We start from the raw sequence: 27,384 nt of genomic DNA, 5'->3' as shown, positions 1-27,384 counted from the left end.
TCAACTTTCTCGATACGGATTGAATAGAGCCCTTGATGTAGAGGTCCTGAGCTCAGTCATGAAGGGCATCGCTGTCATCCTCATCACATATCCCCCTGGTATTCTGATTGGAAAATTTGCACAGTACACAATACATTGTTTTTTCTGGTCTTATGTTATCGTTGCAGGACACAGAAACATGTATATCACTCTGAACATCTCACAGCAAGACAATGGTTATAACATCAGTTTGAGCACCCACTGGCCAGCCCTTCATGACCTGAGATGGATACACAGACTGCTTGTGTTGGAATTCAAATACAATGCACACTCAGCTTTGAGCGAGAAAACAAATGCAGCACCACCAATGTTGCAGTGATGTTTCTGGAATGTTACTGCTGAGAGTGAGTAGATAGTGTGCTGGGCTGTGCTTGCCCAATCTCAGGTGGACATATCAGATATTTTTTTAATGCCAGGAGCAAGTGAATGCTTAATTTTCATCAGTTGGTTTTAGCTATTTTATTTCCTCTGAGGTAATCCTATTTTTCCATTGGAATGAATGAATGGTTGTCCTTAAGATTAGAAATGGACAACTTCAGTTTAGTGTAATACTCGTATTAATTCTATGTATTGTCTCCCTTTATATTGTGTGTTATCCTCCTCCCCCAAAGTAATTATTTTTGGTGGATTCAGTACAGTTAACCCATTTCTGGAAATGGGAATTATCCTTAATTAAACTTGTGAATCAAATTCATTGGAATGTGGTGTTTTATATTTTGGATACCTTTACTTCTGTACAATGAAGAACATGTATAGATCAACATTATCAAGCATGTCATAGAAAGCAATAACCATTACTGCGGTGAATCAGAACGGTCTGCTTAAAGCTTGCACAATGCTTCCGACTGAAACGATGCAAGATTGCTGTGATAAATTTAGATGAGCTCCTCATTAAATCTACTGAAACTCAACATTTATAATTTTATAACACTGCTCATTATGAATTCTGTTAATTCAAAATAATCCTGTTACTGTGTGTACAAAAAGGATATGAACAAATGGATGTAATAAATATGACACAAAAAGTATTGTTTTATTTATTTACTAAGAGCAAGAAAAAGCAGTACATGCAGTTTTTCCACCAAGGACAATTTCAGTGTTAACAGATTGCTTTCTATTTTCATATCAACAGCATGTCGTGTAAAGAAAGCATTTGGACTACAGTTGGAGGTATAGCTGAACATACAAGTTTAAAAAGGAACACCATGTATGATTTCTGATTATCAGAAGTATTGTAAATGATAGCACACCACCCACCCACTCATGTTCAGGCTTTACTCTGAGCTTTGGTTTGTTGCTTGGTGATTGTCGTCTTCAGTGTCTAATTATGAACTAAAAAAAAGAGGTGCTGTGCACATAAGGTGTGAACTGTTTCTTTGTGTTCATACCTCTGCTGGAACATTTCTAGGAAAGTTCCCCCAGAGTGTGGAACTGTATAACGACGTCCCTTGGGGACTTCCTACCACAGCTACAGTTACTTTTTGATTGAACCTTTATTTAACTAGGCAAGTCAGTTAAGAACAAATTATTATTTACAATGACGGCCTACCAAAAGGCCTCCTGCGGGGACGGGGGCCTGGTATTTAAAAAATATAAAAATACAATATAAATATAGGACAAAACACACAACACTACATAGAGACCTAAGATAACAACATAGCAAGGCAGCAACACATGACAACACAGCATGGTAGCAACAAAACATAACAACATGGTACAAACATTATTGGGTACAGATAACAGCACAAAGTGCAAGAAGGTAGAGACAACAATACATCACGTAAAGCAGCCACAACTGTCAGTAAGAGTGTCCATGATTGAGTCTTTGAATGAAGAGATTGAGATAAAACTGTCCAGTTTGAGTGTTTGTTGCAGCTCGTTCCTGTCGCTAGCTGCAGCGAACTGAAAAGAGGAGCGAACCAGGGATGTATTTGCTTTGGGGACCTTTAACAGAATGTGACTGGCAGAACGGGTGTTGTATGTGGAGGGGGGAGTGAAGCCTAAGAAGGTTTTATAAATAAGCATCAACCAGTGGGTCTTGCGACAGGTGTACAGAGATGACCAGTTTACAGAGGAGTATAGAGTGCAGTGATGTGTCCTATACAGTTGATGCATTGAGCTTTGCCTCCCCTAACTTCCCTTTCAAGTCTACATAAAGGTGTAATATGATGTGTTATCACACACAGCGATTCATAATTGACAACACTGTAATGTACATTCAATTTCACAAAATCAACCTGGCACATGCTTCAGTCAATATTGACCTTATTGAGGCTCTGTGCAATAAAATACAAAAATGGATTCAGTCATACTGTACCTAAATGGAGCAGGGATATTTTAAACATTACCACCAGTATACAGACTGGTTTTACATCCAGGATGTTAATGAAAAAGATAACATTATTTTTTTCTTAGAAAAGGGGTACATTTACAATGGCTGTAAACTTTTAAGCAAAAACCTCAAAATAACTAGCAAACATTCAATCACAGCTTCCATATCCCAATGGCTTTCACAATGTAGTCCCTCTGATCAACTTAAACCAAACCCCTCAATGCTTTACAAACACTGTAACATCATAGTCCTGTTCCACTGTAGTCTCTGAGTCCTTTTGTCCTGTTGTCCTGAGTACCTTGCCCCTCCACTTGAAGGGCCACAGGGTGGGGGTCGGGTTACTGTGACAGCTCAGTTGGGGGTCATGCAGCAGGTTCCACATGAGCCAGATCTGTGGTACTGTCAGGCTGTGTACCACCATCAGCTCCCTGTAGAAACAAGGGTCAAACACCTGGAGGTGGGGAGCAGCAGAGGGGCGCACAATGCCAAACGTACGAAAACCCTCATGGTGTGACGGTTTCACTCCAATTCTCTGTAAGCACATGCCTAAGAACACATCGTCGATAGGGAATAGTTCTACCTGCTGACACGCTCCACTCAGACGCCTGGCGGTGTGACCGGACATCACAAAGCCTCCCCCTCCTGCATATGACGGATACATCGTCTGGCCGTACACAAACTCAGGCACAAAGTACTTGCTGCTGCGCCGGCGGATGGGGCGGGCATGGTGGATTATATCACCCACAAAGAGGTCCTTATCAGGCTTCTGACCCTTCACCATCTCCAGAATGTTCTCAATATTCACATAGACATCTGCGTCACCTTTGAAGATGAACTGGACATTGGAGCAGCTGCCATTCACCCACTGGAGGAAGTGGGTCTCTTTAAGAGTCAAGTTGAAAAATGTGTCATCAAAGTCCCAGAGGAGAATGTCCCCAAAGGTGTGGCTCTCGTAGGCAAGGAGCCGGTCCCAGAAAGGCAGGGCGGTCTTGTTCATGGGCACCCCTAGGAGGAATACAGTCTTTACTGTCTGCCCATCCTGGAGAACACCCTCCCTTCCCCAGGTGCGCCGCACTACCTGCCTCCTTTCAAAGTCTGCCACTACTGACTTGATAGCAATGAGCATGTAGGGCTCGCCTGAGCACTTCCCTAGCTGGTCCATCAGCAGTATGAAGTCCCGGTTGTCCTTATCCCTCAGGTAACCCTCAAAGTCAAAAGGTGGTCGTGTGGGTAAAACTGGAACAGCCTTTGTCCCCTCATCTTTCTTTGACTTAGATTTGTTCTTGGCCTGAGGTTTGGATTTAGACTGAAGTTTGGACTTGGGGTATGTCTGAGACTTAGAATGGGACTGATGCGGAGACTGGCACTTTGTCTTGTCTGGGGGCGTAGAAGGGACCTGTTTAGTTACATGGCTCTCTGGTGGGGGCCCTAAAAGAGCGCGGGAGCTTGTACAGCCCTGCTCTAACTGCCAGGTGTCCCAGGTGGAAGTGAAGCCTTGATGGGCATACAACATCAGACAGAGTAGCCCCAGCATGAGCAGGGTGCACAGAACATCTTTTATATGAATTCTCCTCATTGTGTCTGACTGAACCTATTTCCCTCTGATTTTATTTACCACTCTTTTCCCATTGATCTTTATTTTCCTCTCCTTCAGGATCTGAGATCAGAAAGCGCCACACAGCATCCTGGGAGGATTTCATAATACTGATCATCCATGCAAAGGTTTTCCGGATTGTTTCCATTCATTGAGTGAACATAATGACAGGGAACAGTTATGACCCTGAGGTCCTGACGATTTATTCTCCGTAACCCAACACTCTGCAGTCTTGAGGTTTCTCCTGCAGTATGTATGTGAGGGGTTTTCCCTTTAGTCCATGACACTCATTCCATCCCATCTCATCAGCAGGCTCTGCTCCTTGATATGAAGATAAATCACATGAGTATTAAACATAAAAGGAGAGGAACAAAAGTACATTTTATATTTTACTTTTATATTTACAGTTATTTACATTGTATAATTTATTTTCTGTTTTTCATTTAAGTTATTATTAATAAATGATCTCTGCAGTTGCAATCGTTCAAACTAATTTCCCCAAATTCCCAGAACTATTTGCAAGAATGTTTGCAAGAATAAATCTTCCTATAGCAGACACGCCCCTTACGGTTTCCCGATTACGATTGAATTTAGGTTTAGGAGTGTTTTAATTATGCATATGTTGTACAACAGCCGAAGCTGTAACATGTGTTTACCAAAACAACATGCAGAGAGAACATTCACTAATTGCGTCTGAGGCATATGTCGATTCTGATACGCTCGCAAGAAAGGCAGCGCTGCTCTCGGATCAGTATTCTCCCTTTCAAATCTTACCTACAAATCAGCTCCTAGAGAGATATCACCTATGGCTACAAATATTGCGGCAGCTTATTCTAATGCTCACCCTAAAATAATGCACCAAATCAAGAGGTTCCACATCATTAAATATATTGAGGCAAAAATTACAGACAGTAACGTACAAATAGCTAAATTAAACTAAATTGAATAAACATGACATTTATTTTAATATAATTAAAAAACAGCATATTGGTATACGTAGCCAATCTGTATTCGAATAGACACCGCGGTTTTCATTTAATCATATTTGTATCCTTCGCTTTTTAGTAACAATTGCAAAGAAATTGGAAACCTTATATTTGTAGTCACAGTCTCTGTAAAGTTATCGGTAGTCACAGAAAGACAAATAAACATCTGGATTTATTATGTGTATAAAGTGAGGCAGAAGGACAAAAAAACATGTAACGGACGACACACTTAGCTGTTCTACGACTGTTCTGAGACAGTCGTTAAATAACGAGCGTTTTCAAGAGTAACTTTACTGATGGATGGTTTTGGGAAACGGATTTGACGATGTTCCTACGGAAGTTCTAACGATTAATTTAGCCTTAAAATACGTTTGGGAAAACGGACCCAGACCATCTCCCAGTTGTCTAGCATTCAAACGTCACCTCAGAAGAAGCAATGGAAAAACGTGATTCCCTAAAAACACGCCACTTTCAATACAGCTACCACCGGACGTGACGTTTTCGTAGCAGGTTGGGAGAATTTATGAAGCTGGTTAGGAGAAATAACGTAGCAGTTTAGGATAATTAGGTTAAGGTTAGGAAATTGGGTAAGGTTAGGGTTAGATGAAACGCTCTCCTAACCTGCTACAAAAAGTCACTTCTGTAGCTGTGCTCCATCGAAGTGGGGTGTTTTTTAAATAAAATGTTCCAAAACATTTCGAAGAATGACTACATTGACATTCCCTCTTATAGGACGTAGCCCCAAATAGGAGGGGGACGTGTCGGATCTTATGTTAAACTGTACATAAGATTCCTAAATAGAAAAGCATGTCCTGTGTTCATTAGAACATAGTGTTCCTAACGTAATGCTCATATTAATATCCTTCATAAATGTAGCTATTGGTTAACCATGCAGTTTATAGCTTGAAAAAATGCATCTTTGAACAAAACAACTAAACGTATTTTACGCATTTTGCACATGCGTTTACCCTCAAAGTAATAATTGTGTTGCATATATTATATATCCTACCATGACGCATTACATTTACATGTAATTGCCAGACTGTTGCATATTTGCATATCACAGGGAGCCCTATATTGAATAACCGCGTTTGTATTGTAATCAGTATACAGTATGTGTACAAAGTATCCTGCACATCAGTCATCATACTTACCACGACAGATTAAAGTCACCAAAGCAATTATATAGCGCCAATGCCAAACCCGGGAACATCTGGTTTCTGTATAAAATCTGCAGTCTCAGACTGTAGGAAAGCTGGGGTCCAACCTGGGTCCAACATAAACGAGGTTTAACATTGAGAGAAAACACATTAAATGAATACAGACGTACTTGGTTTGGAGGCTCTGTAATAAGGAGTTAACTTTTGGAGAAATGTGCAAAACTGGCACGACACCGTTTTAACCGTGTTCCTTACACTGGCCACGTGACACGTGTGGGAGTCGCAGGTTCAGCTAACAGCTAAGCAACTGGAGACAGACTCCCAAGAATTTGGAGGAAGGGGGCATAATGATGAAGACCTAGCATACTAATTTGTCCGACAGTATACTTTTATCGTGGTGATCCTTGCAAATGGGACAATCTGTTCTTTTAGCCCTTAGCGGTCTTAAATGGCTGCAATTTAGGAGCAGGACTCACTTCGCATGGTGAGACAGACATGAAATACATTTATTTAACCGACAAGACTTGAATACAAATACTACAAAGAAAAACTCAAAACACAGAAAAATTACGTTAGAAGACAGTAATTTAATTTAGTTACATTTCTTTCTGCACACACATAATACAGTTCCCTGTCTATTTACAATCTACAAAAAGTAAACATGTATCTCACTCTGCTGGTCCCATTTAACATTCAAGGAGTATAGTTCTTTGGCTACAAAACAACATATACAAGTTGACAGTTACTCCCAATCACTGACTCCTCTAAAACATCACTGCTGCCCAGTGGCACCTGGGGGTCCAGGTGAGGCCTGTTTCTTCTTCTGGCCAAGCCACTAGAGAACTAGTCTTTCTTCTCTCATGTAAAGCCTCCCCCCATTGCTCCCAGAGCCAGACTGGCCTCTCAGGGATTCCAATCCCTTCAGGATTTCAGGCAACCAGAGTGCGGTGCCCTCAGGAAGAGGCTGTGCCTGCTTTCATGATCTTGAACAGGACGTTGACATTGTTGTTTTTGATAGCGTCTCGGCAGGCTGTGATAACCTGATTCTTTGGCTTTCCCACTGAGAGAAACAAAGAGGAAGAGAGGTTAGCAGAGATCTGAAACCTTTAAAACACACATTAAGTTCTCTTCAAACCTGATGCTTCACTAATCTCTGTCAACCCCTACTCACCTCTCAGTCTCCCTGCCCTCTGAATGGCCTGGTTGACAGACTTAAGGCAAGCGAGGAGAGCATTGTGATTGTTGGATCGGATCTTGTACTCATTGATCAGGTCTCTGTTCAGGTCATAGAGCTCAATGTAGCGCTTCTTCATGTTCCTTCTGTCAGGCACAAAGAAAGATGAAGGGATTAAAAAGTAAAACAGGTCATTATCGCCTTATCGAGCCATGCAAAGGAATCCTACAGAAAAATCATGGAGGTGGTGGTTGGTGTGTTGTCACTCACATGTCACCCATGAGCCGTGCGTCCTCTGCCTGCACCAGCATGTTACGGATGTGATTAGAATGATCTGCTATGGCCGCCGTCAGCTTTTGGTGGACAGAGTGATAGTCATCTACCTGTTAAAACAATTGATTACAAAAATATGTTAGGCCTACCCACACACAATAATGAGAGAAATGGTTGGTAATGAGATAAATACTATTGGTGTGGAGGCTGAGGTGGGGAGTTTACCTCAGTTAGGGTCGTTCGCAGCTCCCCAAAGTATGTGGGGAAGTCTGCCTCTGCCTGTAGGTCCTCTATGGCCAGGAAGGAGGCCAGTGATTGAACTAGATCCCCTGCCAGGTCTATGTCATCTGTGTTTATTGTGATCTGATTGTAAAGAAAAGGGCAGGTGAAGGGTCCATTTTGAAATACTAGAGATATCCTGTGCACAGCGATACGTGTTAGGACATGTAGACATACCTCTCCACTAGTGCTTAGCATGCTGATGGTGAGTAGTCCTCCGCCACGTAGAGAGGTGAACGTCACGTCTGGGGTATCAATGCCCTCTAGTAGAAGGAAGTTCTGGTTCAGCCACATGACCACCTAAAGACAGAGAATACAGCCATTTGATAGTGACAGTAACATTACTATGGAGCAGAACGCCAGAAGGGCTCGGAAGTCGCCACAGGTGACAGCACATGAAAGTGTGTGTGTGTGTGTAAGAGTAAGTGAGAGAAAGCGATATAGTTTGTGCTCACTCTCTGTGGCCTGTCGTTGATGGTGAAGGTAACTTTCCCAGTAGGTTGGGGGGCCTCAGGCTCAACATTAAGATCATACATGGAGAAGCGAGGCAGCTGACGTGTGATCTCAAAGACGTGGAACTGACTGCTGCAGGAAACAGAAGAAGCACAATCACATTACAAAATAATGTTGTTGTTTTTTATTGGACAGAGCTAAAGTTCCACTGAAACTACAACGTTTGTCTAATAAGAGTGAATTTCATTGGCAAATCAATACATTAACACATCTATGCAGAGAACACATCTATGTCTCTTTCATCATTGAAATATGTGTACCTGCTCTTGCCGCCAACAAAAGCTTTGATGTGTAGATCCACAGGGATATCTTTGGGGGGAATGATGGGAACACAGATAGAACCACATAGATTCTGGGCACTGGGATGTACCACATGACTTTCACCCTCAAAAATTCCCTCTGCGAAAATCAGCACGGCTCGAATTATGGTCTCTGTAGAAGGAATGCCAAGAGGTCAGTACCCAGTCCACTTACCACAGTAAGTCACATCAAATCAAAATCAAATAACATCACGTTACTGGTCGCATACACATATTTAGCAGATGTTATTGCAGGTGTGGCGAAATGCTTGTGTTCCTAGCTCCAACAGTGCAGTAATAAATACACGAGGCTGCGCATTCTGGAATTATAGGATGGTGAGAGTCATTGGTTTCAATGTGGGACAGGCTGAGGTTTGGTCAGCTTGGTGAGTTTCTGTGTGGTTTTAGCTCTGTGTAAGTGAGCTGCTTACTGGGAATTGATGACAATGTAAATCTAGGGCATGAGTGTGTTAGTGGTCCGTGAAGATGGTAAGGAGGGTATCTGTGTGGGGTGATGATGTTTACCATTGGGCGTGGAGATGCTGAGCTCTATGTGTGACCTCTGGGACTCCGTGGCAGCTCTGACAGAGAGGACAGTCTGGAGCTGGGTATTGGCTGGTATCACCCCCATCTGGGTGTCCCGTTCTGATGCTCCTGGGACAGCCTGCTACAGAGACACAGTCACACAGAGGTATTTTACACTATGACACAATCACCATGGGTGTGTAGTCTGTACAGAGTTAAGAGGTGGGAGGATAGTAGTGTTCTCCTCACAGTAACTGAGAAAGTTTGTCTTTGAATGTTGGTCTGGGGTGTGGGTGTATGCTTGTACGTGTGGGCTTTAGCATTATATTCTTATAATATTAACTTCAGAGAGTTTCAGCACATCAATGAATGTAAAAGTGTGTTTGGTTGTAGCTTTATCCTCATAGTTCTTTCTGTGAAAGTGTTTGTCAGTGTGTGTTCTTAGAAACCTTGGCATTCTCCTCATAGTTCTTTCTGTGAAAGTGTTTGTCAGTGTGTGTTCTTAGAAACCTTGGCATTCTCCTCATAGTTCTTTCTGTGAAAGTGTTTGTCAGTGTGTGTTCTTAGAAACCTTGGCATTCTCCTCATAGTTCTTTCTGTGAAAGTGTTTGTCAGTGTATGTTCTTAGAAACCTTGGCATTCTCCTCATAGTTGCGTAGTTCCAGTAGCAGGTTCTGCCTGCGCTGACTCAGCTCTCGGATCAGATCCTGCTCCACACTGGAGTCCATCAGATTCCCCTTCATCTCCTTACTGGCAGGCAGGTAGCCACGCACTGACAACCAGTACACAACATATTGGATGTCACTTACTGAAAACATACACACAAATAAACAATATTCAATAGCCATGGGGTTCCACATGTCTTTACCTTCTCCCTCCACAGAGGTACAGATTAGCTGTATCTGTCCATCCATGCGATAGTCCCCTTCCACCACTCCAGCCACAGAGGACGAGAAGTTGTCTTTGAAGATGACTTCACCTGTTCGATCGCTCCGTGCATCAATCTGTAAATGATGGTGAAGTCAAGGGGACTTACAACATTCCTTACACTTGGAGGAAAGGCTGGTGCCAAGTGCCAACCAGTTCCAGACAATGTGACAAAGTGAAGGATTAGAGAACTTTGGAAGACTCTCCTTGATTTGTGCTGTACTCATTTTAACAAATAGGTGCTAAATTGATTATCGACTGACACATCAAGGTGGTTTACCTTTCCATTGGACCAGCCTGTGATGAGTTCTACAACACCGTCAGCGTTAAGGTCAAATGCATGGATGCTCATTGCATGGTTCTTAGACTGCAGGGAGAAGGGGTAACCTTTACTGGCACATCTTTAAACATAAAGCTGGTGCAAGTTTAATATGCTTTGTGTAAAGTGACAGGGATGCATTTAGACAGAAAACTACCTAATATTCAGCCAATTCAAAACGTGCAGTACCTTGATTCTCCAATAGCGGGCAGTGCGGTCATATACACCCACAGTGCCGTTGGCCAGAGCATAACCAAACCTGCTGCCATGCATATGACAGAGGGAGGTAACCGTCTGAATGACACAAAGAGAGAGCAATCAGCACACATTGTCTCTTTGCTGACACACAATGTACTATAAACATCAAGATCATAAAACATAATCAAATAGCATTAGAAACAACATGGCCTCATGTAAGATGAACAATACCTCATTTTCAGCAATCTCAGACACAAGTTCGTCTTCTTTGAATACCCTAATGTCAAAGTCCTCTGATCCGACAAGAAGCTGTAAACACCAGACAAAAAAAACCACAGTATATTACCCATTTTAGGATCTAGTATATGCCTATCTATTTAATAACACAACATCTGAAATTGTTGAGTTTTATATTGCAAAGTATTTGCTTTCATCTTTGGATAAAAAATTAAATGCAACACCTCATTTTTTCCATCACCAGTAAAATCACAGAGCACCAATGATCGCACATTATCCCCCGTGACCTGAAAATGAACCCATAGAAACAGACATCAACAGTTATCACTTTTCTATTGCATAAAAGTATTTTTATTTCAATTTCATTTTTGCACAACAGTTCACATAATCAAGAGAGTAAGAGGAACGCAAGCCATACCGTCCAGAACTGGTCATTCCCCTCATAGTCAAATCCTTGCAAAGCGCAGTTTCCTCCGATGATGGCGAGGGGGGACTCAATGTTCCCCAATTTCCCTAAAACAATGGCATTGGCCCCATCTGTCACCTACAGAGAATATGATGTGAAAAAGGACATTACATCTTCATTTGCAACTTTGTATTCAGTTAATGATTCAGCAGGCAGATGGCTTATGTAATACTGCTGCTACAACATAATCATGAGGCTGTATTGATATGTTATAACATTGTGCCCAGTCCTTTGTTTTGTCCTTGGTTCACCTCTCTGTAGAAGATGTCAGCATTGTCGTGTACGTCATAAGCCAGCAGGTTTGTCTGGGTGCCCACGAGGAGCGTGTCTCCAGTGGTGTTGGGTCCTAGTGTGCCAGCTGTCAGGCAGCTCACAGCCTGGTTGATATTGAGCAGAGAGATGTCTGAATCCTGGGCACTCTGACTCAGACGGTGGGCTGCCTGCCGCTGGCCACGTGTATGAGGGTTATGGATGAACACCTGATGGAAGAGAGAAGATTGAATAACTTCACTGGAGTGCTATACTTCAATGCATACTTCATGCATACATGTAAATGGAGAAACTATGAAAGAGAACTGAGTGAAGCCATACCTTCCCTGCTTGTGTGGCTGCAGTGAGGCATGGGTGGATCCCATCAAACTTGCCCATTGTAACCATGCGAGGGTTGATTTTATGGTTCAGCTTGAGGGTGAATATAGGCACCAACATGGTGGCACAATCCTACAACAATAATAACCAATCATGGTACATATGGTGTGTGTGTGTATGTGTTCTGCTGGTTGCTTGTTTTGAGAGGAGTATGAAATCGAATCATTACTGCTGGAGAAACAAGGATGTTTTATCCCTCTTTCAATCTAGCAGATACTTGCAAACTACCCTAATGTTATAAACAGCTTACTCGTCGCCCGCTGGGTGTCCCGTTACCTAGCAACACTGGGCAGCTTGTCAAAGCTTTTCATCTACCTAATCCCTGTAGTTTGCTCTCTAGTTAGCTATGTTCATTGGCTCCTCATTATCTTCAAAAATGGCCAACATTAGATAAACAGATAACTACAAAGATAGCATAGCTATGACCAATTAAAATAATGTTAGTACTCGAGTGCAACATTTCAGTAATTCACTTTCCCAATCATGAAGACATCCACGACTTTCACAAAACAGTCAGATTGATTGTACCTCATCACAGCTATCCACGTTAACGTTAGCTAACTAGCTAGCATGCTAGCCACCATTTCCAGCTGCAACAAGACACGATATTTTTCAACAACATAAAAAGCATTGCATTTTACGCATATGAATGGAACATGTGATAAAGTGAGATGATATCTTACCGAAGTCCTCGATGTTTAGCTGTCTTTAACTGTCAATGTTTATGGGTTAGCTAGCTACAAGCATGCTATGCTAACGTCCGAATACAAGGCAACAAGATGCTTTCCCTCTTGCAAATGACGTAACTTGTCACTCAAATCTTCTGAAGTTACTGAGGGGGTTCGATTAATCTCGCCCGGGCGCTCGTGTAAGCGTGTTTTGCACCGCCTGAAAGTTGGTAGCAACCGGGCTGCCTCCCGCACATGAGCAAGGTGCCCCGCACATGAGCAAGGTGCCCCGCATAAACACTGAGGGGGTTCGATGAATCTCACCCGGGGAGTCCGTGTATGCGTGTTCTGCACCGGATGAAAGTTGATTGCGTTCGTTTTGAAACCGTGCCGCGTTCAACGAATCAGATAACCAGAATTTTACGCGTTTCCTAATTCCGATTAGGATGTGAACGCAGTGATGTGAACGCGAAATCAGCTCAAAACAAAGTGCTTTAGGAGCACGTGGAGTAATGAGTAGGATTCTGTTTCACATGCAAAAGTGATTGCTTTTGAGCTTTATTCCCAATTAAAACGAGTTAGAAAATTCAAACATGTATTTCATGGAAAAACGATGTTGTAGGCTTCTGAACGATACACCATGATGCCTTGTTGACAAAATGACAGAGCAAGGAGCAGATTACTGTTCGATTTGAGAAAGGCGCTCCTCCCTCCCCGCTTTCGCCTGATGACGTGTGGGCCTTTGCCCGGTTCAACCTTGGCCAGCATAAAATAACTCCCTCACTTTATCGCGAGCACAACACTACACAGTACAAAGTGCTGTGAAGTAATCGTTGAATAAACAGGCTTCATTCAATTCTTCAACAATAAGTAAAAAAACGTTTAAATTATTTTTACTCCAAAAAACAAGTTCCTCACCGGGAAAACATGTATTATCTTCCATTATACTATATGTTTCTGTATTGACTATGATTCATATTATGGTAAAGTACATGCTCAACTTTTACAAAAGTTCATATATCTTCATTTTATATGATGAAATATGTTGTTTTTTTTGATAGACTATCCTTGTTGTAGGCCAATGACAGTTCTGGTAGCATCACTGTTTTCATTACGGTCGTTTGTAATTAATTGTAGCTGGTACTGTCAGTGACTATTTGTATAACATTGCACAATGTTTGTGGTATGACACAGCTCAATTACTCAGGCAGGAGATTCTGGAAAAATTACTAACACTCTGTCGACGAGCGCAAAAACACTAACACTCAGTCGACGAGCGCAAAGTGATTCATTCTCATTCGAATGTTGCTCACGAGTGCTGCCCGTGTGCAAATAAGGGGAGCATGGACATGGAAGCTCTCAACACAGCACCAATGACAGCAAATTCCCCCGGAAAAGTGACAAAAGAACAATTGCCCAACTGTTGTGTACCGTGTGCACTGCGCACAATAACGATGACTGTCCAGTCGAAAACCAGTCAACAATGTAGTGATTTATAGCCTAAATCGTCGTTTAAATCTATTTGTCATAAACACTACACATTCAAATGATTCCCGAAAAGTTTACATCTAGAATTACATACATTTCTCTCATTCTAATCTATAGCCTACTAGTCCTAGATTAGATATGCCTATAGGCTATAACACTTTAAATCATCATGAATTTGAACAAGAAATTTAGTGTGTCTGTAAAATAACAATATCTGGTAACTAAACGTTAACGAAAGTCCAGACCCAGTGGGTTATTTGAAGGCATTCATAAATAAATAAAAATACTAATACATGTTTGCATAGTAACATAATGGGTAGCCATATTTGAATGAATCAATTGTCAACATGGTAATTAGGCTATGTAGGCTATTGAAACAATAGGCTACTATTCCCTTGATGGGCATGTTTTCGCTCTAGATAATAAACCGTGTGCAAGCAAGCCTATTAATGAGCTGTCTGCGTGAACGCGCGACTCTGTTCTGCACACGGCACCTGTCTGCCCCGGACGATATAAAGTCGAAGTCTCGCTAGTTAGAAATTAAAAGCTGACAACACACCACTGACACCCAGACAAACTACTACGATCCATTCGGATAAAGAAGGTAGCTCAAAAACTGGAAAATGGATCCTTGTGAATGCTCCAAAAGTAAGTTATGTATATCGATCAATTTATCAAGACTATAGGCTATGGATACGCCTTAAGCGTATTTCTAAAATCTTAACAGGCTAATTACCAATTACCTAACTCAACTGTTTATTTATAGCTGGATCTTGCAACTGCGGTGGATCCTGCAAGTGTTCCAACTGCGCATGCACCAGTTGTAAGAAAGCAAGTAAGTGGTTCTATTCTAAATCCAACTAGTGTTATTAGGCCAATAGTCTTTTTCTTATCGCTGGTGGCACTTTAAAGCCCCATGGTTAGCCTAATTAACCTCAATTGCCTCATTAGGTGGCAACGAAATAGTCTTTGGTCATCACTAATCGATTATTTTTCGGCCCATCAGGTTGCTGCGACTGCTGTCCCTCCGGCTGCAGCAAGTGTGCCTCAGGCTGCGTGTGCAAGGGCAAGACTTGTGATACCAGCTGTTGTCAGTGAGGCCTGTGTATGACATCACAATGCAGTCCATTCCCTATGACTATGAAGTTGTACCATCTTGAGCATAGCTTTTGTACTTTGTCAAATGTAAGGAAATAAATTGCATGTAACTTATTCAAGTTTCTTTGACTAACTTGGGTTACTGGAGTTGTTGGGCTTTGGGACATAAGAGGTCAATCATGTTGTCTGTGCTCCAAAAAGAGCAATTGCGCACTCCTAGGAAACCAGCTTTTCATTTTACTAAAATGGGTAAGTTGAGGCACAAGATTGATCACCTTAACCAGCCAGCACAGCAGATGGCGTGAGAGCTGACAATTACAAAATACATGAGTGTTATAGTCCTTGGTGGAACCAGAACTCTTTAACATGAAAAAGCGTTGTGGAAGCTAAAGAATCTAAAGATGCCACAGCGTTATTCCAAGTGGGATGCACTGATGGGTTCGTGCTGACTGTGACCGCCAGGTAAATGGCATCCTTGACTGCAAGAACAAGATGTACGTCAAGTGGCGTCTAAGGAGATGTATACCTAAAATACGGAGGGTGAGGTAGGTTGGAAGGGGGTGAGCATGAGTCAAATGGAGGGTTTGTTAAAGTGTGAATTGGAGGTGACGTTTTCAGGTCAGGGTGAATAAGTGGACCCTTGCCCTTTGGCTGATCTATTTGTGGTTTCAGTGTGGGTGTAAAGCGTTTGGTGCTGTGGATTCGGTGTGGGTAACCAGAAGTGGTCTTGAGATTGTTTCTGCTGGTCAGAAGGGGCAGGCGCTCCAAATGGGGACAAAATATATGAATTGTTTCAAGAAAGGTGCGCCATTGAAAGGAGTGATTACTGGAGTAGCAGTGAAAGTTAACCAACTGAAGGGGGAAGATTCCCGGTGTTTGGTGCGACGTGGAGTGAGTGGTGAAACGAGTTCTGTTCTTTTGCGTTTTGATATTGAGCCCTTGCCCGACAAAGTGATAGAATGTTATCCTGTACGAACTTTTGTGCCCATTACGTTACAGGTGTCAAGCTTATGGGCATGAGACAAAAGTGTAGCATTGGGGAAAGTAGTGGTATGTGTTAATTGTAGGGGTGGGGAAATGGGGATCCGAAATGTCCAGTGAGAGGCAGGTTAAGGTTTCCAGGGTTATAGTGCAGAAGTTGTCATGCTGAGGAAGATGGGTCAAGGGGGAGGGATCCTGAGAGGATGGCGTGTAGTAGATCTATACCAGTACAGAGCGATAGGACAAGTGATGTTTCAGTAAGATTAGATTTATAGCAATGGTTATCAATTGTATTGCAGGGATGGAACATTAAGGCGCAGAAAATTGAGGTTGTGTTGGCAGCTGCAGAGGTATTTTGGTGTGCAAGCTCTTGAAGTCTTACAGGATGTGTTGAGTGGTAGGGTCCCACCCTTTCAAATTTTATTGGTCACATGTGTTTAGCAGATGTTATTGCGGGTGTAACAATGCTTGTGCTTCAAGCTCTGACAGTGCAGTAATATCTAACAAGTAAGATCTAACAGTTTCACAACATATACCCAAAATACACGTGCATCGAAGGAATGGATTAGACTTATTTTATTTAACCTTTAACTACGCAAGTCAGTTAAGAAAATTCTTATTTACAATGACGGCCTAGGAACAGTGGGTTAACTGTCTTGTTCTGGGGCAGAACGACAGTTTTACCTCGTCAGCTTTCGATCGTTCGATCTAGCAATCGTTTGGTTACTGGCCCAACTCTCTACCCACTAGGCTTCCTGCCGCCCCTATACATGTATACATACAGTGCAGTGAAAAAGTACTTGCCCCCTTCCTGATTTCTTATTTTTTTGCTCTTTTGTCACACTTAAATCTCTTTAGTTTTTTTAATGTTGAGTGAGAGGTTATTTTCCTGGCACCACACTCCCAGAGTCCTCCTCCCTGTAGGCTGTCTCGTCGTTGTTGGTAATACTGTTGTGTCGTCTGCAAACTTGATGATTGTGTTGGAAGTGTGCTTGGCCACACAGTCATGGGTGAACAGGGAGTACAGGAGGGGGCTGAGCACGCACCCTTGTGGGGCCCCAGTGTTGAGGATCAGCGAAGAGGTGTTTCCTACCTTCACCACCTGGGGTCGACCCGTCAGGAAGTCCAGGACCCAGTTGCACAGGGCGGGGTTCAGACCCAGGGTCTCGAGCTTGATGAGCTTGGAGGGTACTATGGTGTTGAATGCTGAGCTATAGTCAATGAACAGCATTCTTACATAGGTATGCCTCTTTTCCAGATGGGACAGGGCAGTGTGGTAGTGATTGTATTGTCTGTGGATATATTGGGGCGGTAAGCAAATTGAAGTGGGTCTAAGGTGGCAGGTAAGGTGGAGGTGATATGATCCTTGACTAGTCTCAAAGCACTTCATGATGATAGAGGTGAGTGCTATGGGGCAATAGTCATTTAGTTCAATTACATTTGCTTTGTTAGGTACAGGGACAATGGTGGCCATCTTGAAACATGTGGGGACAACAGACTGGGATAGGGAGAGATTGGTCTACCAGCCAGCTGATCTGCCAGCCAGCTGTTTTGGTCTACCAGCCAGCTGATCTACCAGCCAGCTGATCTGCCAGCCAGCTGTTTTGTGCATGCTCTGAGAACGCTGCGTTCTCAGAGCATGCGCAGACCAGCTGGCTGGTGTGTTCACAGATATATTCAATCTCTCCCTATCCCAGTCTGTTGTCCCCACATGCTTCAAGATGGCCATCAGGGCTGGCAGCCTTGCAAGGGTTAACACACTTAAATGTCTTACGTCGGTCACAGAGAAGTCCTTGATAGCAGGCCACGTCGGTGGCACTGTATTATCCTCAAAGCGAGCGAAGAAGGTGTTCAGCCTGTCCGTGAGCAAGACGGTGTCCCCAACATGGCTGGTTTTCCTTTTATAATCTGTTATTGTTTGTAGACCCTGCCACATACGTCATGTGTCTGAGCCATTGAACTGGGACTCAACTTTGTCCCTATACCGATGTTTAGCCTGCTTGATTGCTTTGCGGAGGGAATAACTATACTGTTTGTATTCTTCCATATTTTATATTTATTTTCTAAACTTTATTTAACTAGGCAAGTCAGTTAAGAACAAATTCTTACTTACAATGACAGCCTAGGAACAGTGGGTTAACTGCCTTGTTCAGGGGCAGAATGACCTTGTCAGTTCGGGGATTCGATTTACCAACCTTTTGGTTGCTGGCCCAACTTGCTAACCACTAGGCTACCTGCCGCCCCAGTCTTCTTGCCCTGCTTAAATGTGGTGGTTCGCGCTTTCAGTTTTGCGCGAATGCTCCCATCTATCCACGGTTTCTGGTTGGAGTAGGTTTTAATAGTCACAGTGGGTACAACATCTCCTATGCACTTCCTGATAAACTCATTCACCGTATCGGTATATGTGTCAATATTATTTTCTGAAGCTACTCTGAACATATCCCAGTCCACGTGATCAAAACATTCTTGAAGCATGGTTTCCGATTGGTCAGACGAGTGTTGAAATAGTCCTTACCACGGGTGCTTCCTGTTTGAGTGTCTGCCTATAGGAGGGGAGGAGCAAGATGGAACCGTGGTCCGATTTGCTGAATAGAGCAATGGTTGAGGGTTCTAGCAGCGTGAGTACAATAATCAATATGTTTCCGGGAGCCTTTTCCTCAAATTTGCTTTGTTAAAATCCCCAGCTACAATAAATGCAGCCTCAGGATATTTGGTTTGCATAAAGTACAGTGAAATTCTTTTGAGGGCATTCATGGCATCCGCTGGGAGGAGACTTAAGTTTCTGTATGTTATTACAGTTACACCATAAGTCGTTAATCATAAAATATATACCTCCACCCTTCTTCTTCCCAGAGATATATTTGTTCCTGTTGGCGCAATGTACTGAGAACCCAACTGGCTTTACAGAGTCAGACAGTGTATCTCGAGAGAGCCATGTTTCCGTGAAGGAGAGTATGTTACAAACCCTGGTGTCTCTCTGAAAAGCAACTCTCGCCTTGAGCTCATCAATTTTATTATCCAGAGATTGGACATTAGTGAGTAAAATACTCGGGAGCGGTGGGTGGTGTGCACGCTTCCTAAATCGGACCAGAAGAACGACTCGAGTCCCTCTTCTCCGCCGGTGTTGTTTTGGGTCAGCCTCTGGAATAAGTTAAATTGTTCTGGGGAGAGCAAACAAAGGATCCACTCCAGGGAAGTCGTAATCCTAGTCGTAATGCTGGAAGTTCTGGTCGGTTATCTTCCTGGCTGTATGTAATGACACAAAACAATTCCTGAGCCAATAACGTAAAAAATAGTACTAAAACAAACAAAATACTGCAGAGTTGCAGGGTGTTGGCCTGAACTAGGACTAAATAGATTAATAGTGGGATGGGTATTTTTATATATATTTTTTAGTGAGTTTACTGTTAGATCGTAGGGTATTTGTTTATTTGTCATGTATTTATTTCAAGCAAAGTATAAGGGGTTTATACTCCAGTTTAGTAGGTGGCGGTATTACAACATTTATTGGATGCCAACCGCTATTAAACCTCATCGAAGAAGAATAAAACGAGGCCTCATCCAATCAGACTAGACCTCAGAAGTGCCGGGGTAAAATGTATGTCCGACTGGAAAACAAATGAGATAAGCGCAAAAGAGTGAAAACAACTGTCATAACTACTATTTGTGGAACAAGGGAAAGGATCATTTGCTATCTAGGATTCATGTAAGTTACCCAGCTAATACGCGTTACAACTAGTTATGAACCTGCCGTTGCATGCCACTAGCTTAGCTATAGTTAACTTGCTAAAGTGCTAGCTTGCTTTGTTCCTGTAAACGAACTGATTCTTAAATGTGTAATTCGTATTAGTGTTGTTAGCTTTGGGACACAATATCGGGAGTCTAATACACAGACTCCCGATGTCGTTGTGGGCAGTCATCAAAATCAATTATTCTAGGCTTTCCACGCTAGTTAGTTAGCCAGCCTAGTTGCTCATCGTGCCAAGGGAGCATGCGCGCGCTGGTTTCGATTCAGCTGTCATTGCGTGGCTGCATGCATCTTGATGCAAGTAGTTCGCAGAAAAGTCACTACTAGGTGAAAACCTATGTACTAGCAATGTCAGTTATTTACGCCGACATTGTGGACAACAGAGCAAAAGGCTCCAAACAGAAAAATGACAATTCACATGCTATGGCAGAAAACACTGACCAGTCCATCTCGACAACACAATTATCATGTTATTTACAAAATGTACGTTTCGAAAGATTACATACGACGCTCAACCGAACAATCAGGTTACATTTTGTGTAATACACAATTAATTGGTAACGTAAACTCGTACATCGCCTTGGTCCGTACAATTTCCCTTATTTTAGCGCCCCCAAAACGTAATACTTCCAGATCAACTGTAATGTCAATACCATCGCAAAGCACAATTTCTCCCCTTTCCAACATAATCAATTACATGTCCTAAACGCTGCCCGTTTCTGCATAATTCAAGCAGGCAATGAGTCCCGTCGGGTCTTTTTAAAAATGGCGGGTGGGGAAGCGAAACTACTGCTTGATGGTGAGAAGGAGTGATGTTGAGTGGGAAATAAGCTTTTTTTCCACTCGATCTGTCCAACTTTATCACCTCTAAACTGTAAGTAAAACACTATAAAGTGTTTTTATATAATGTGTCATTACATACCTATTTGAAGCTTTGTGTCGAATTTGAATCGGGATTTTAGGGCGGTGCTAAAGTGATCTTAGAAGTAAGCAGCGGCTTTGAGAATGATGACTGCATGCAATGATGAAGCAAAAAATGACTAGGTATCCCCCTTACCCTGTCACTGTCCAGTTCTTGTTTTTAAACGATGAGAGAAGTGCTACACCTAGTGGAGATTGTACGACAGAAATAGTTGCTTTATGCGTGCTGTACGTTACGACATGACACGTCTCGATGTAACGGAGGGTCCATTTTTTTCAACTTTTCTCCAATACTATAGAGCCATTACCATGTCGATCAACGCTTGAATAGAAACCTAGTTCACACCCCTGATTTTGAAGTCAACACAGTCGCTACAGTCCCATTCATTTTCTTTGTAGCCTCGTTTTAATGTCGCGGTTACGCATATTTGTACGTTTACGTTATATACAGGGTGAAACTAATGACAGCAAAATCGTCTAAATGTTACTTACAAGCCAGAATGTTTAATACAATTACATTTGAACTTACTCTACCGGTTGTCCGTGGTGTTGGTACTTCAGATGGTTGAAATTTGAGACAAAATGTCCACAGGAAAGTATTGTTTACCAGATTTTTTCAAGCACAGGTACTGCAGTAGAAATTTCTGGCATGTGCAAAATCAGTCTTCTATGATATTGGCGATCCCCACAATTTAATGTGCATCCCACAATCTACTATGCGGGATGGAAATATGAGTCCCCCAAAAACTGAACTCCCAAAAAATAAATCCAACAACTTTTCTGTTAAAAATAAATAAAACAGATCTGAATCCTACACAGACTCCAGGGGAACCTGGGAGGGCGGGTCTTCCGCCGCCAGTACTTCTTGCAAGTCTTCCGATGTAAAATCCTTGAGTCCCAAAACCTTTTCTGCTGCAGCCACAATAATGTGCCGTTTGTTCGACTTCTTTGAGACCTGTGCTGTACAGTTTGACTGGAAATGAACGCAACAAAATACACTTTTGAAAAAATATATTTTAAAAATTATTCCACAACATTACAACACAGCAAGAGTAAGTACTACGAGAAAAGGTAAATCAACCCCCCCCCCCCCCCTAAAAAAAATACATTAAAACAATGGCAAAATACAAATCGGCATGGCTGTAAAATTAGGGCCGATTTTTAAGTTTTCATAACAATCGGTAATCGGCCTTTTTGGACGCCGATTATGGCCGATTACATTGCAATCCACGAGGAGACTGTGGCAGGCTGACCACCTGTTACGCGAGTGCAGCATCAAAATTACCTTGTGGCTGCAAGGAGCCAAGGTAAGTTGCTAGCTAGCATTAAACTTACCTTGTAAAAAAACAATCCATCTTCACATAATCACTAGTTAACTACACATGGTCGCGGCAGGGTAGCCTAGTGGTTAGAGCATTGGACTAGTAACCGGAAGATTGCAAGTTCAAACCCCCGAGCTGACAAGGTCAGATCTGTCGTTCTGCCCCTGAACCCACTGTTCCTAGGCCGTGATTGAAAATAAGAATTTGTTCTTGACTGACTTGCCTAGTTAAATAAAGGTATAATAAAATGGTTGATGATATTACTAGGTTAACTAGCTTGTTCTGCGTTGCATATAATCAATGTGGTGCCTGTTAATTTATCATTGAATCATAGCCTTAACTTGATGATTTAACAAAAGCGCATTTGCAAACTACCTGCATCAAGATGCATGCAGCCACGCAATGACAGCTGAATCAAAACCAGCGCGCGCATGCCCCCTTTGCACAATGAGCAACTAGGCTGGCTAGCTAACTAACGTGGAAAGCCTAGAATAACTGATTTTGATGACTGCCCACAACAACATCGGGAGTCTGTGTATTAGACTCCCGATATTGTGTCCCAAAGCTAACAACACTAATACGAATGACACATTTAAGAATCAGTTTGTTTACAGGTACAAAGCAAGCTAGCAATTTAGCAAGCTAACTATAGCTAAGCTAGTGGCATGCAACGGCAGGTTCGTAACTAGTTGTAACGCAGTCTGACTGAGCAGTGGTAGGCAGCAGCAGGCTCGTAAGCATTCATTCAAACAGCAGCTCTTAGCAATGCTGGGATGCACAGTGCTGTTTATGACTTCAAGCCTATCAACTACCGAGATTAGGCTGGCAATACTAAAGTGCCTATAAGAACATCCAATAGTCAAAGGTATATGAAATACAAATGGTAGAAATAGTCCTATAATTCCTATAATAACTACAACCTAAAACTTCTTAACTGGGAATATTAAAGACTCATATTTAAAGGAACCACCAGCTTTCATATGTTCTCATGTTCTGAGCAAGGCACTTAAACCTGAGCTTTTTTACATGGCACATATTGCACTTTTACTTTCTTCTCCAACACTGTGTTTTTGCATTATTTAAACCAAATTGAACATGTTTCATTATTTATTTGAGACTAAATGGTTTTTATTTATGTATTATATTACGTTTTTAAAGTGTTCATTGAGTATTGTTGTAATTGTCATTTATTACATAGATTTTTTTAAGATTTTGTTTGGTCCTCCAATACTCGGTATCAGCTTTGAAAAATCATCAGTCGGCCTCTACTCCCAACCTCTACCTTAAGAGCAAACATTTCCATCTAAGTCGAAGATGGGGCTGGTTAATTTTCAAATAGTAATGAAATTAATCTAATTTGCGCTGCCCAGTAATACATCTTGAAATTTGGTAGGCGTAGACCTCCTAGACTATAATCCCACGTTAATTTGTCCAGGCTCACCCTTGGGGTTTTGCTCTTCCATACAAATTGTCTTATGGTCTTGTTAAAGAAACTCTTGGGTAGGGATATGGGTAAAGATTGAAATAGGCAGAACGTTCGTCTTAATACAGCTAATCCTCCCAAATAATGTGAGAGTCAGATCTATCCATCTATTCAAGTCATCCACCACCTTCTGAACCAAGACAGAGTAGTTAAGCTTGTACACATTTCTTAAGTCATTATCTACTTTAATTCCTAGACATTTGAACCCCTGTGGCGACCATCTGAAGGGACCCATTCGTTCACAGATGCTATAGTCAAAGCGAGTCAGTGGAAGCATTTAACTTTTGTCCATGTTGACTTTGTAACCTGATATAGAGCTAGCTGTATGTACCCCAAAGCGTCTAGTTTTGAGGGGTAGGGTCAGAGAGGAACAAAATAATGTAGTTTGCGAACAATGCGATCCTATGCGTTATCTGGCACCTGAAAGCCCTTTATGCCAGGATCCGTTCTTATGGCCTCCGCCAGGGGTTCAATGGCTAGCACAAAAAGGAGTGGGGAAAGTTAACAGCCCTGTCTACTACCTCTAAAGATTTGGAATGTGGCTGACATCATGCCATTAGTTTTGATATTGGCTTGCGGTTTATAGTATAAAGTCTTGGTCCTTCGTTTGTCAACTGGGCTAAAGTTAAATTTAGCAAGTACCTTGAATAGGTATGGCCACTCCAGCCTATCAAAGGCCTTTTCAGCGTCTAGAGATACTGCTATACTAGGATCGCTCCTCACACTGGCCATGTGAATTACATCGAATAACCTTCGCAAATTATTGGTGGAGGATCTTTTCTGTATGAAGCCTGTTTGATCGGTATTAATCAGGTTTGCCAAATATTGTCCTAATCTATTAGCCATTGCCTTAGAAATCGATTTATAGTCATCATTGAGGAGCGAGATCGGCCTATAGGAAGAGCATTGTAGAGGATCTTTATTTTTGTATGTGTAACTGTTATAATAGCCGTGGAAAAGGAGTCCGGTAGGCTCTGCGTCTCAGCTGCTAAAGTTAGAACATCCATCGAGTGGAATAAGCAAATCGTTAACTCCTTAAAGCCATCGTCTCCTGGTGATTTGCTGGATTGTAGCGAAGAAATTTCCTTTTCGAGTTCTGTGAAGTGGCGATCTAGTTCGTTTTGGTCTTCCTGTGTGAGGTACGGTAGATCAATAGTAGACAGAAATGTGTCTCATTGCTGGTTCCGTTCCATCAGAAGTGTATAACTTAGAATAGTATTGTTTAAATTAATCATTCTCTTCCGGGTTGTGAGACACTTGACCGTTCTGTTTCAATAGAGTTGATGGTTCTCAAATTCTCAGCTTTTTTGTCAGGCCAATACTTTGTGTTTTCTCCCCCAATTCATAATGTCTTTGCCTAGTTCTAAGAATAGCCTTTTCAGTTTTGTTGTTATATTTTAGTTTTTTATTCACCAATGAGCGAGCGGTATGTTTCTTTAGAGACACATTTTTGGTGTTCTTTTTGTATTAATAAGATTTCATTCTCTAATTCAGCAGTGCATTTCCTATTAAGACCTTTGGTATAGGAAATTATTTGACCCCTAAGAAAGGCCTTTTGTGTATCCCAGAGTACAAAACTATTGGGAGAGGACAGTTTGTTTTACAGACAAACATAATTTGGTCTCTGATAAATTGACAAAATTCTGCCTGTTTCAAAAGAGTTGGGTTTAGGCACCATCTATAAGTCCCTTGAACTCCGCCTGGCATCCAAACAAAGTGTGAGGGGAGAATGATCTGAGATAGTTCTGGATAAATACTCAGTTTCCACAACTATGGGTTACCTGTGCTGATAGGAGAAAATAATCAATCTGGATATAAGAGTTAGGTGGGCAAGAGTAGAATGAGTAATCCCTATCTTGTGGGTGGAGCTGTCTCCCTATGTCTTTCATAAATGATAGTGCATTTGGCGGACTTAGTCAATGAGGTTGCTTTAGTTGAGGATCTATCCAGAATCGTGTCCAGACAAAAATTAAAGTCGCCCCAAACTAAGTGTTCCCTGAAATTCCGCTACCTTGAGGAATATATCTTGAATAAAAGTATAATCATAATTAGGTGCATATGCATTAAGCAAGGTCCAATATTCTGAATGCATTCTGCCATGGACCCCTACATAACATCCCAGTGGATCAAATTTTTTTTCGTAACACAGAAGAGTAAATTCTTATTAATCAACACAGCTACTCCCGGTGTTTTTGTGTTTTATGAAGAGGCAAAGACCTGTCCTACCCATTCCCTCTTTAACCTTTTATGTTCTGCCCCTGTTAGATGTGTTTCTTGTATAAATGCAACATCGGTCTTTAGCTTTTTCAAGTACATACATGTAAGGACTCGTTTTCGTTTGACAGGACCTTTCAGTCCATTGACGTTTAATGATGTATGATTTACTATCTTAGCCATATTGTTCACTCACTCATGACATTTACATGCATGTACTATGTCCAATAAAGAGGTGGGATATTCTATTTTCCTATTTTTGGTGAGCCTGTAGTCAAACACATATTATAGAGCTAAGGTCTCTCACAAAATAGTACTGTAATAAAAACAAACAATTCCCCTCCTCCCCCCATTGTTCTTGAACGTGCCCAGCATAAACCCCACCTGTAGTGGAGCTATGCTCCCACTGTCGCAATTTCAATTTCTAACATGAAGGCAAACATGAACATGGAGCTTGAGCCCAGTAAATTTAACAAATGTAGGATTATATTTACATAACCTGTACTCAGTACTTTGTTGAAGCACCTTTGGCAGCAAGTACAGCCTCGAGTATGACACTACAAGTTTGGCACACCTGTATTTGGGGAGTTTCTCCCATTCTTCTCTGCAGATCCTCTCAAACTCTGTCAGGTTGGATTAGAAGCATCGCTGCACAGCTATTTTCAGGTGTCTCCAGAGATGTTTGATTGGGTTCAAGTCCGGGCTCTGGCTGGGGCACTCAATGATGTTCGGAGACATGTCCCGAAGCCACTCCCGTGTTGTTTTGGCTGTGTGCTTAGGGTCATTGTCCTGTTGGAAGGTGAACCTTCGCCCCAGTCTGAAGTCCTGAGTGCTCTGGAGCAGGTTTTCATCAAGGATCTCTCTGTACTTTGCTCTGTTCATCTTTCCCTCGATTCTGACTCCCAGTCCCTAGCGCTGAAAACATCAGCACAGCATGATGCTGCCACCAATATGCTTCACCGTAGTGATTGTGTTAGGTTTCCTCCAGACATGACGCTTGGCATTCAGGCCAAAGAGTTCAATCTTGGTTTCATCAGACCAGAGAATCTTGTTTCTCATGGTCTGTGAGTCCTTTAGGTGCCTTTTGGCAAACTACAAGCAGGCTGTCATGTGCCTTTTACTGAGGAGTGGCTTCCGTCTAGCCACTCTACCATAAAGGCTTGATTGGTATCCTTCTGAAAGGTTCCCCCACCTCCACAGAGGAAATCTGGAGCTATGTCAGAGTGACCATTGGGTTCTTGGTCACCTCCCTGACCAAGGCCCTTCTCCCCCAATTGCTCAGTTTGGCTGAGGGAGCAAGCTCTAGAAAGAGTCTTGGTGGTTCCAAACTTATTCCATTTAAGAATGGAGGCCACTGTTTTTAGGGACCTTCCATCCTGCAGAAAATGTTTTGTTACCCTTCCCCAGATCTGTGCCTCGACACAATCCTGTCTTGGCGCTCTACAGACAATTCCTTTGACCTCATGGCTTGGTTTTTGCTCTGACATGCACT

At 42.2% G+C, this 27,384-nt stretch overlaps 4 protein-coding genes across 5 annotated transcripts in view; 2 read left to right on the top strand and 2 right to left on the bottom strand.

Moving 5' to 3' along the window:
• Positions 1-1,070: 1,070 nt before the first annotated feature.
• LOC139395102 (UDP-GlcNAc:betaGal beta-1,3-N-acetylglucosaminyltransferase 9-like) lies at positions 1,071-6,245 on the bottom strand. The gene is made up of 2 exons (XM_071142852.1): positions 6,106-6,245; positions 1,071-4,286 (listed from the first exon to the last, which is right to left on the bottom strand). Exon 2 carries the CDS (start codon positions 3,945-3,947, stop codon positions 2,589-2,591), a length of 1,359 nt encoding a protein of 452 aa, XP_070998953.1. The 5' UTR covers positions 3,948-4,286; positions 6,106-6,245; the 3' UTR covers positions 1,071-2,588.
• Positions 6,246-6,681: 436 nt separating this feature from the next.
• Positions 6,682-13,330, bottom strand: LOC139394839 (BBSome complex member BBS2). Of its 2 annotated transcripts, none has more exons than XM_071142830.1 (18): positions 12,653-13,330; positions 11,913-12,041; positions 11,573-11,800; positions 11,274-11,399; positions 11,080-11,142; positions 10,850-10,927; positions 10,610-10,714; positions 10,382-10,468; positions 10,043-10,178; positions 9,807-9,946; positions 9,175-9,316; positions 8,611-8,782; positions 8,293-8,422; positions 8,015-8,137; positions 7,784-7,921; positions 7,556-7,668; positions 7,283-7,431; positions 6,682-7,171 (listed from the first exon to the last, which is right to left on the bottom strand). In XM_071142830.1, exons 2-18 carry the CDS (start codon positions 12,027-12,029, stop codon positions 7,065-7,067), a joined length of 2,154 nt encoding a protein of 717 aa, XP_070998931.1. In that variant the 5' UTR covers positions 12,030-12,041; positions 12,653-13,330; the 3' UTR covers positions 6,682-7,064. The 2 variants fall into 2 exon arrangements, with proteins under 2 accessions (XP_070998931.1, XP_070998940.1); XM_071142839.1 differs by having other exon boundaries at positions 8,293-8,419; positions 12,653-12,860.
• A 1,284-nt stretch (positions 13,331-14,614) lies between these two features.
• LOC139415922 (metallothionein A) lies at positions 14,615-15,337 on the top strand. The gene is made up of 3 exons (XM_071164100.1): positions 14,615-14,773; positions 14,892-14,960; positions 15,132-15,337. Exons 1-3 carry the CDS (start codon positions 14,749-14,751, stop codon positions 15,221-15,223), a joined length of 186 nt encoding a protein of 61 aa, XP_071020201.1. The 5' UTR covers positions 14,615-14,748; the 3' UTR covers positions 15,224-15,337.
• A 4,413-nt stretch (positions 15,338-19,750) lies between these two features.
• The window catches only part of LOC139394635 (nuclear pore complex protein Nup93-like), a 34,436-nt gene continuing 26,802 nt past the window's right edge, over positions 19,751-27,384 (top strand). The window contains exon 1 of the mRNA XM_071142762.1: positions 19,751-19,910. The gene's annotated coding sequence lies outside the window, so the exon portion shown is untranslated. The remainder of the gene's footprint in view (positions 19,911-27,384) is intronic.

Source organism: Oncorhynchus clarkii, chromosome 1 (genome assembly GCF_045791955.1).
Source record: "Oncorhynchus clarkii lewisi isolate Uvic-CL-2024 chromosome 1, UVic_Ocla_1.0, whole genome shotgun sequence".
In the NCBI taxonomy this organism is placed as follows: domain Eukaryota; kingdom Metazoa; phylum Chordata; class Actinopteri; order Salmoniformes; family Salmonidae; genus Oncorhynchus; species Oncorhynchus clarkii.
Note: the sequence above shows the minus strand (reverse complement) of the source record. Positions and strands in the feature narration are given on the sequence as shown.

Excerpts from the sequence above, each read along its gene's own strand:
- LOC139395102 (XM_071142852.1), bottom strand. The coding sequence starts at position 3,947 with ATGAGGAGAATTCATATAAAAGATGTTCTGTGCACCCTGCTCATGCTG.
- LOC139394839 (XM_071142830.1), bottom strand. The coding sequence starts at position 12,029 with ATGTTGGTGCCTATATTCACCCTCAAGCTGAACCATAAAATCAACCCT. Across the intron at positions 11,400-11,572 it reads CTGACATCTTCTACAGAGAG|GTGACAGATGGGGCCAATGC; the intron begins GTGAACCAAGGA and ends TATTCTCTGTAG. Across the intron at positions 7,922-8,014 it reads TGCTAAGCACTAGTGGAGAG|ATCACAATAAACACAGATGA; the intron begins GTATGTCTACAT and ends CTTTACAATCAG.
- LOC139415922 (XM_071164100.1), top strand. The coding sequence starts at position 14,749 with ATGGATCCTTGTGAATGCTCCAAAA. Across the intron at positions 14,774-14,891 it reads TCCTTGTGAATGCTCCAAAA|CTGGATCTTGCAACTGCGGT; the intron begins GTAAGTTATGTA and ends GTTTATTTATAG. Across the intron at positions 14,961-15,131 it reads CACCAGTTGTAAGAAAGCAA|GTTGCTGCGACTGCTGTCCC; the intron begins GTAAGTGGTTCT and ends TCGGCCCATCAG.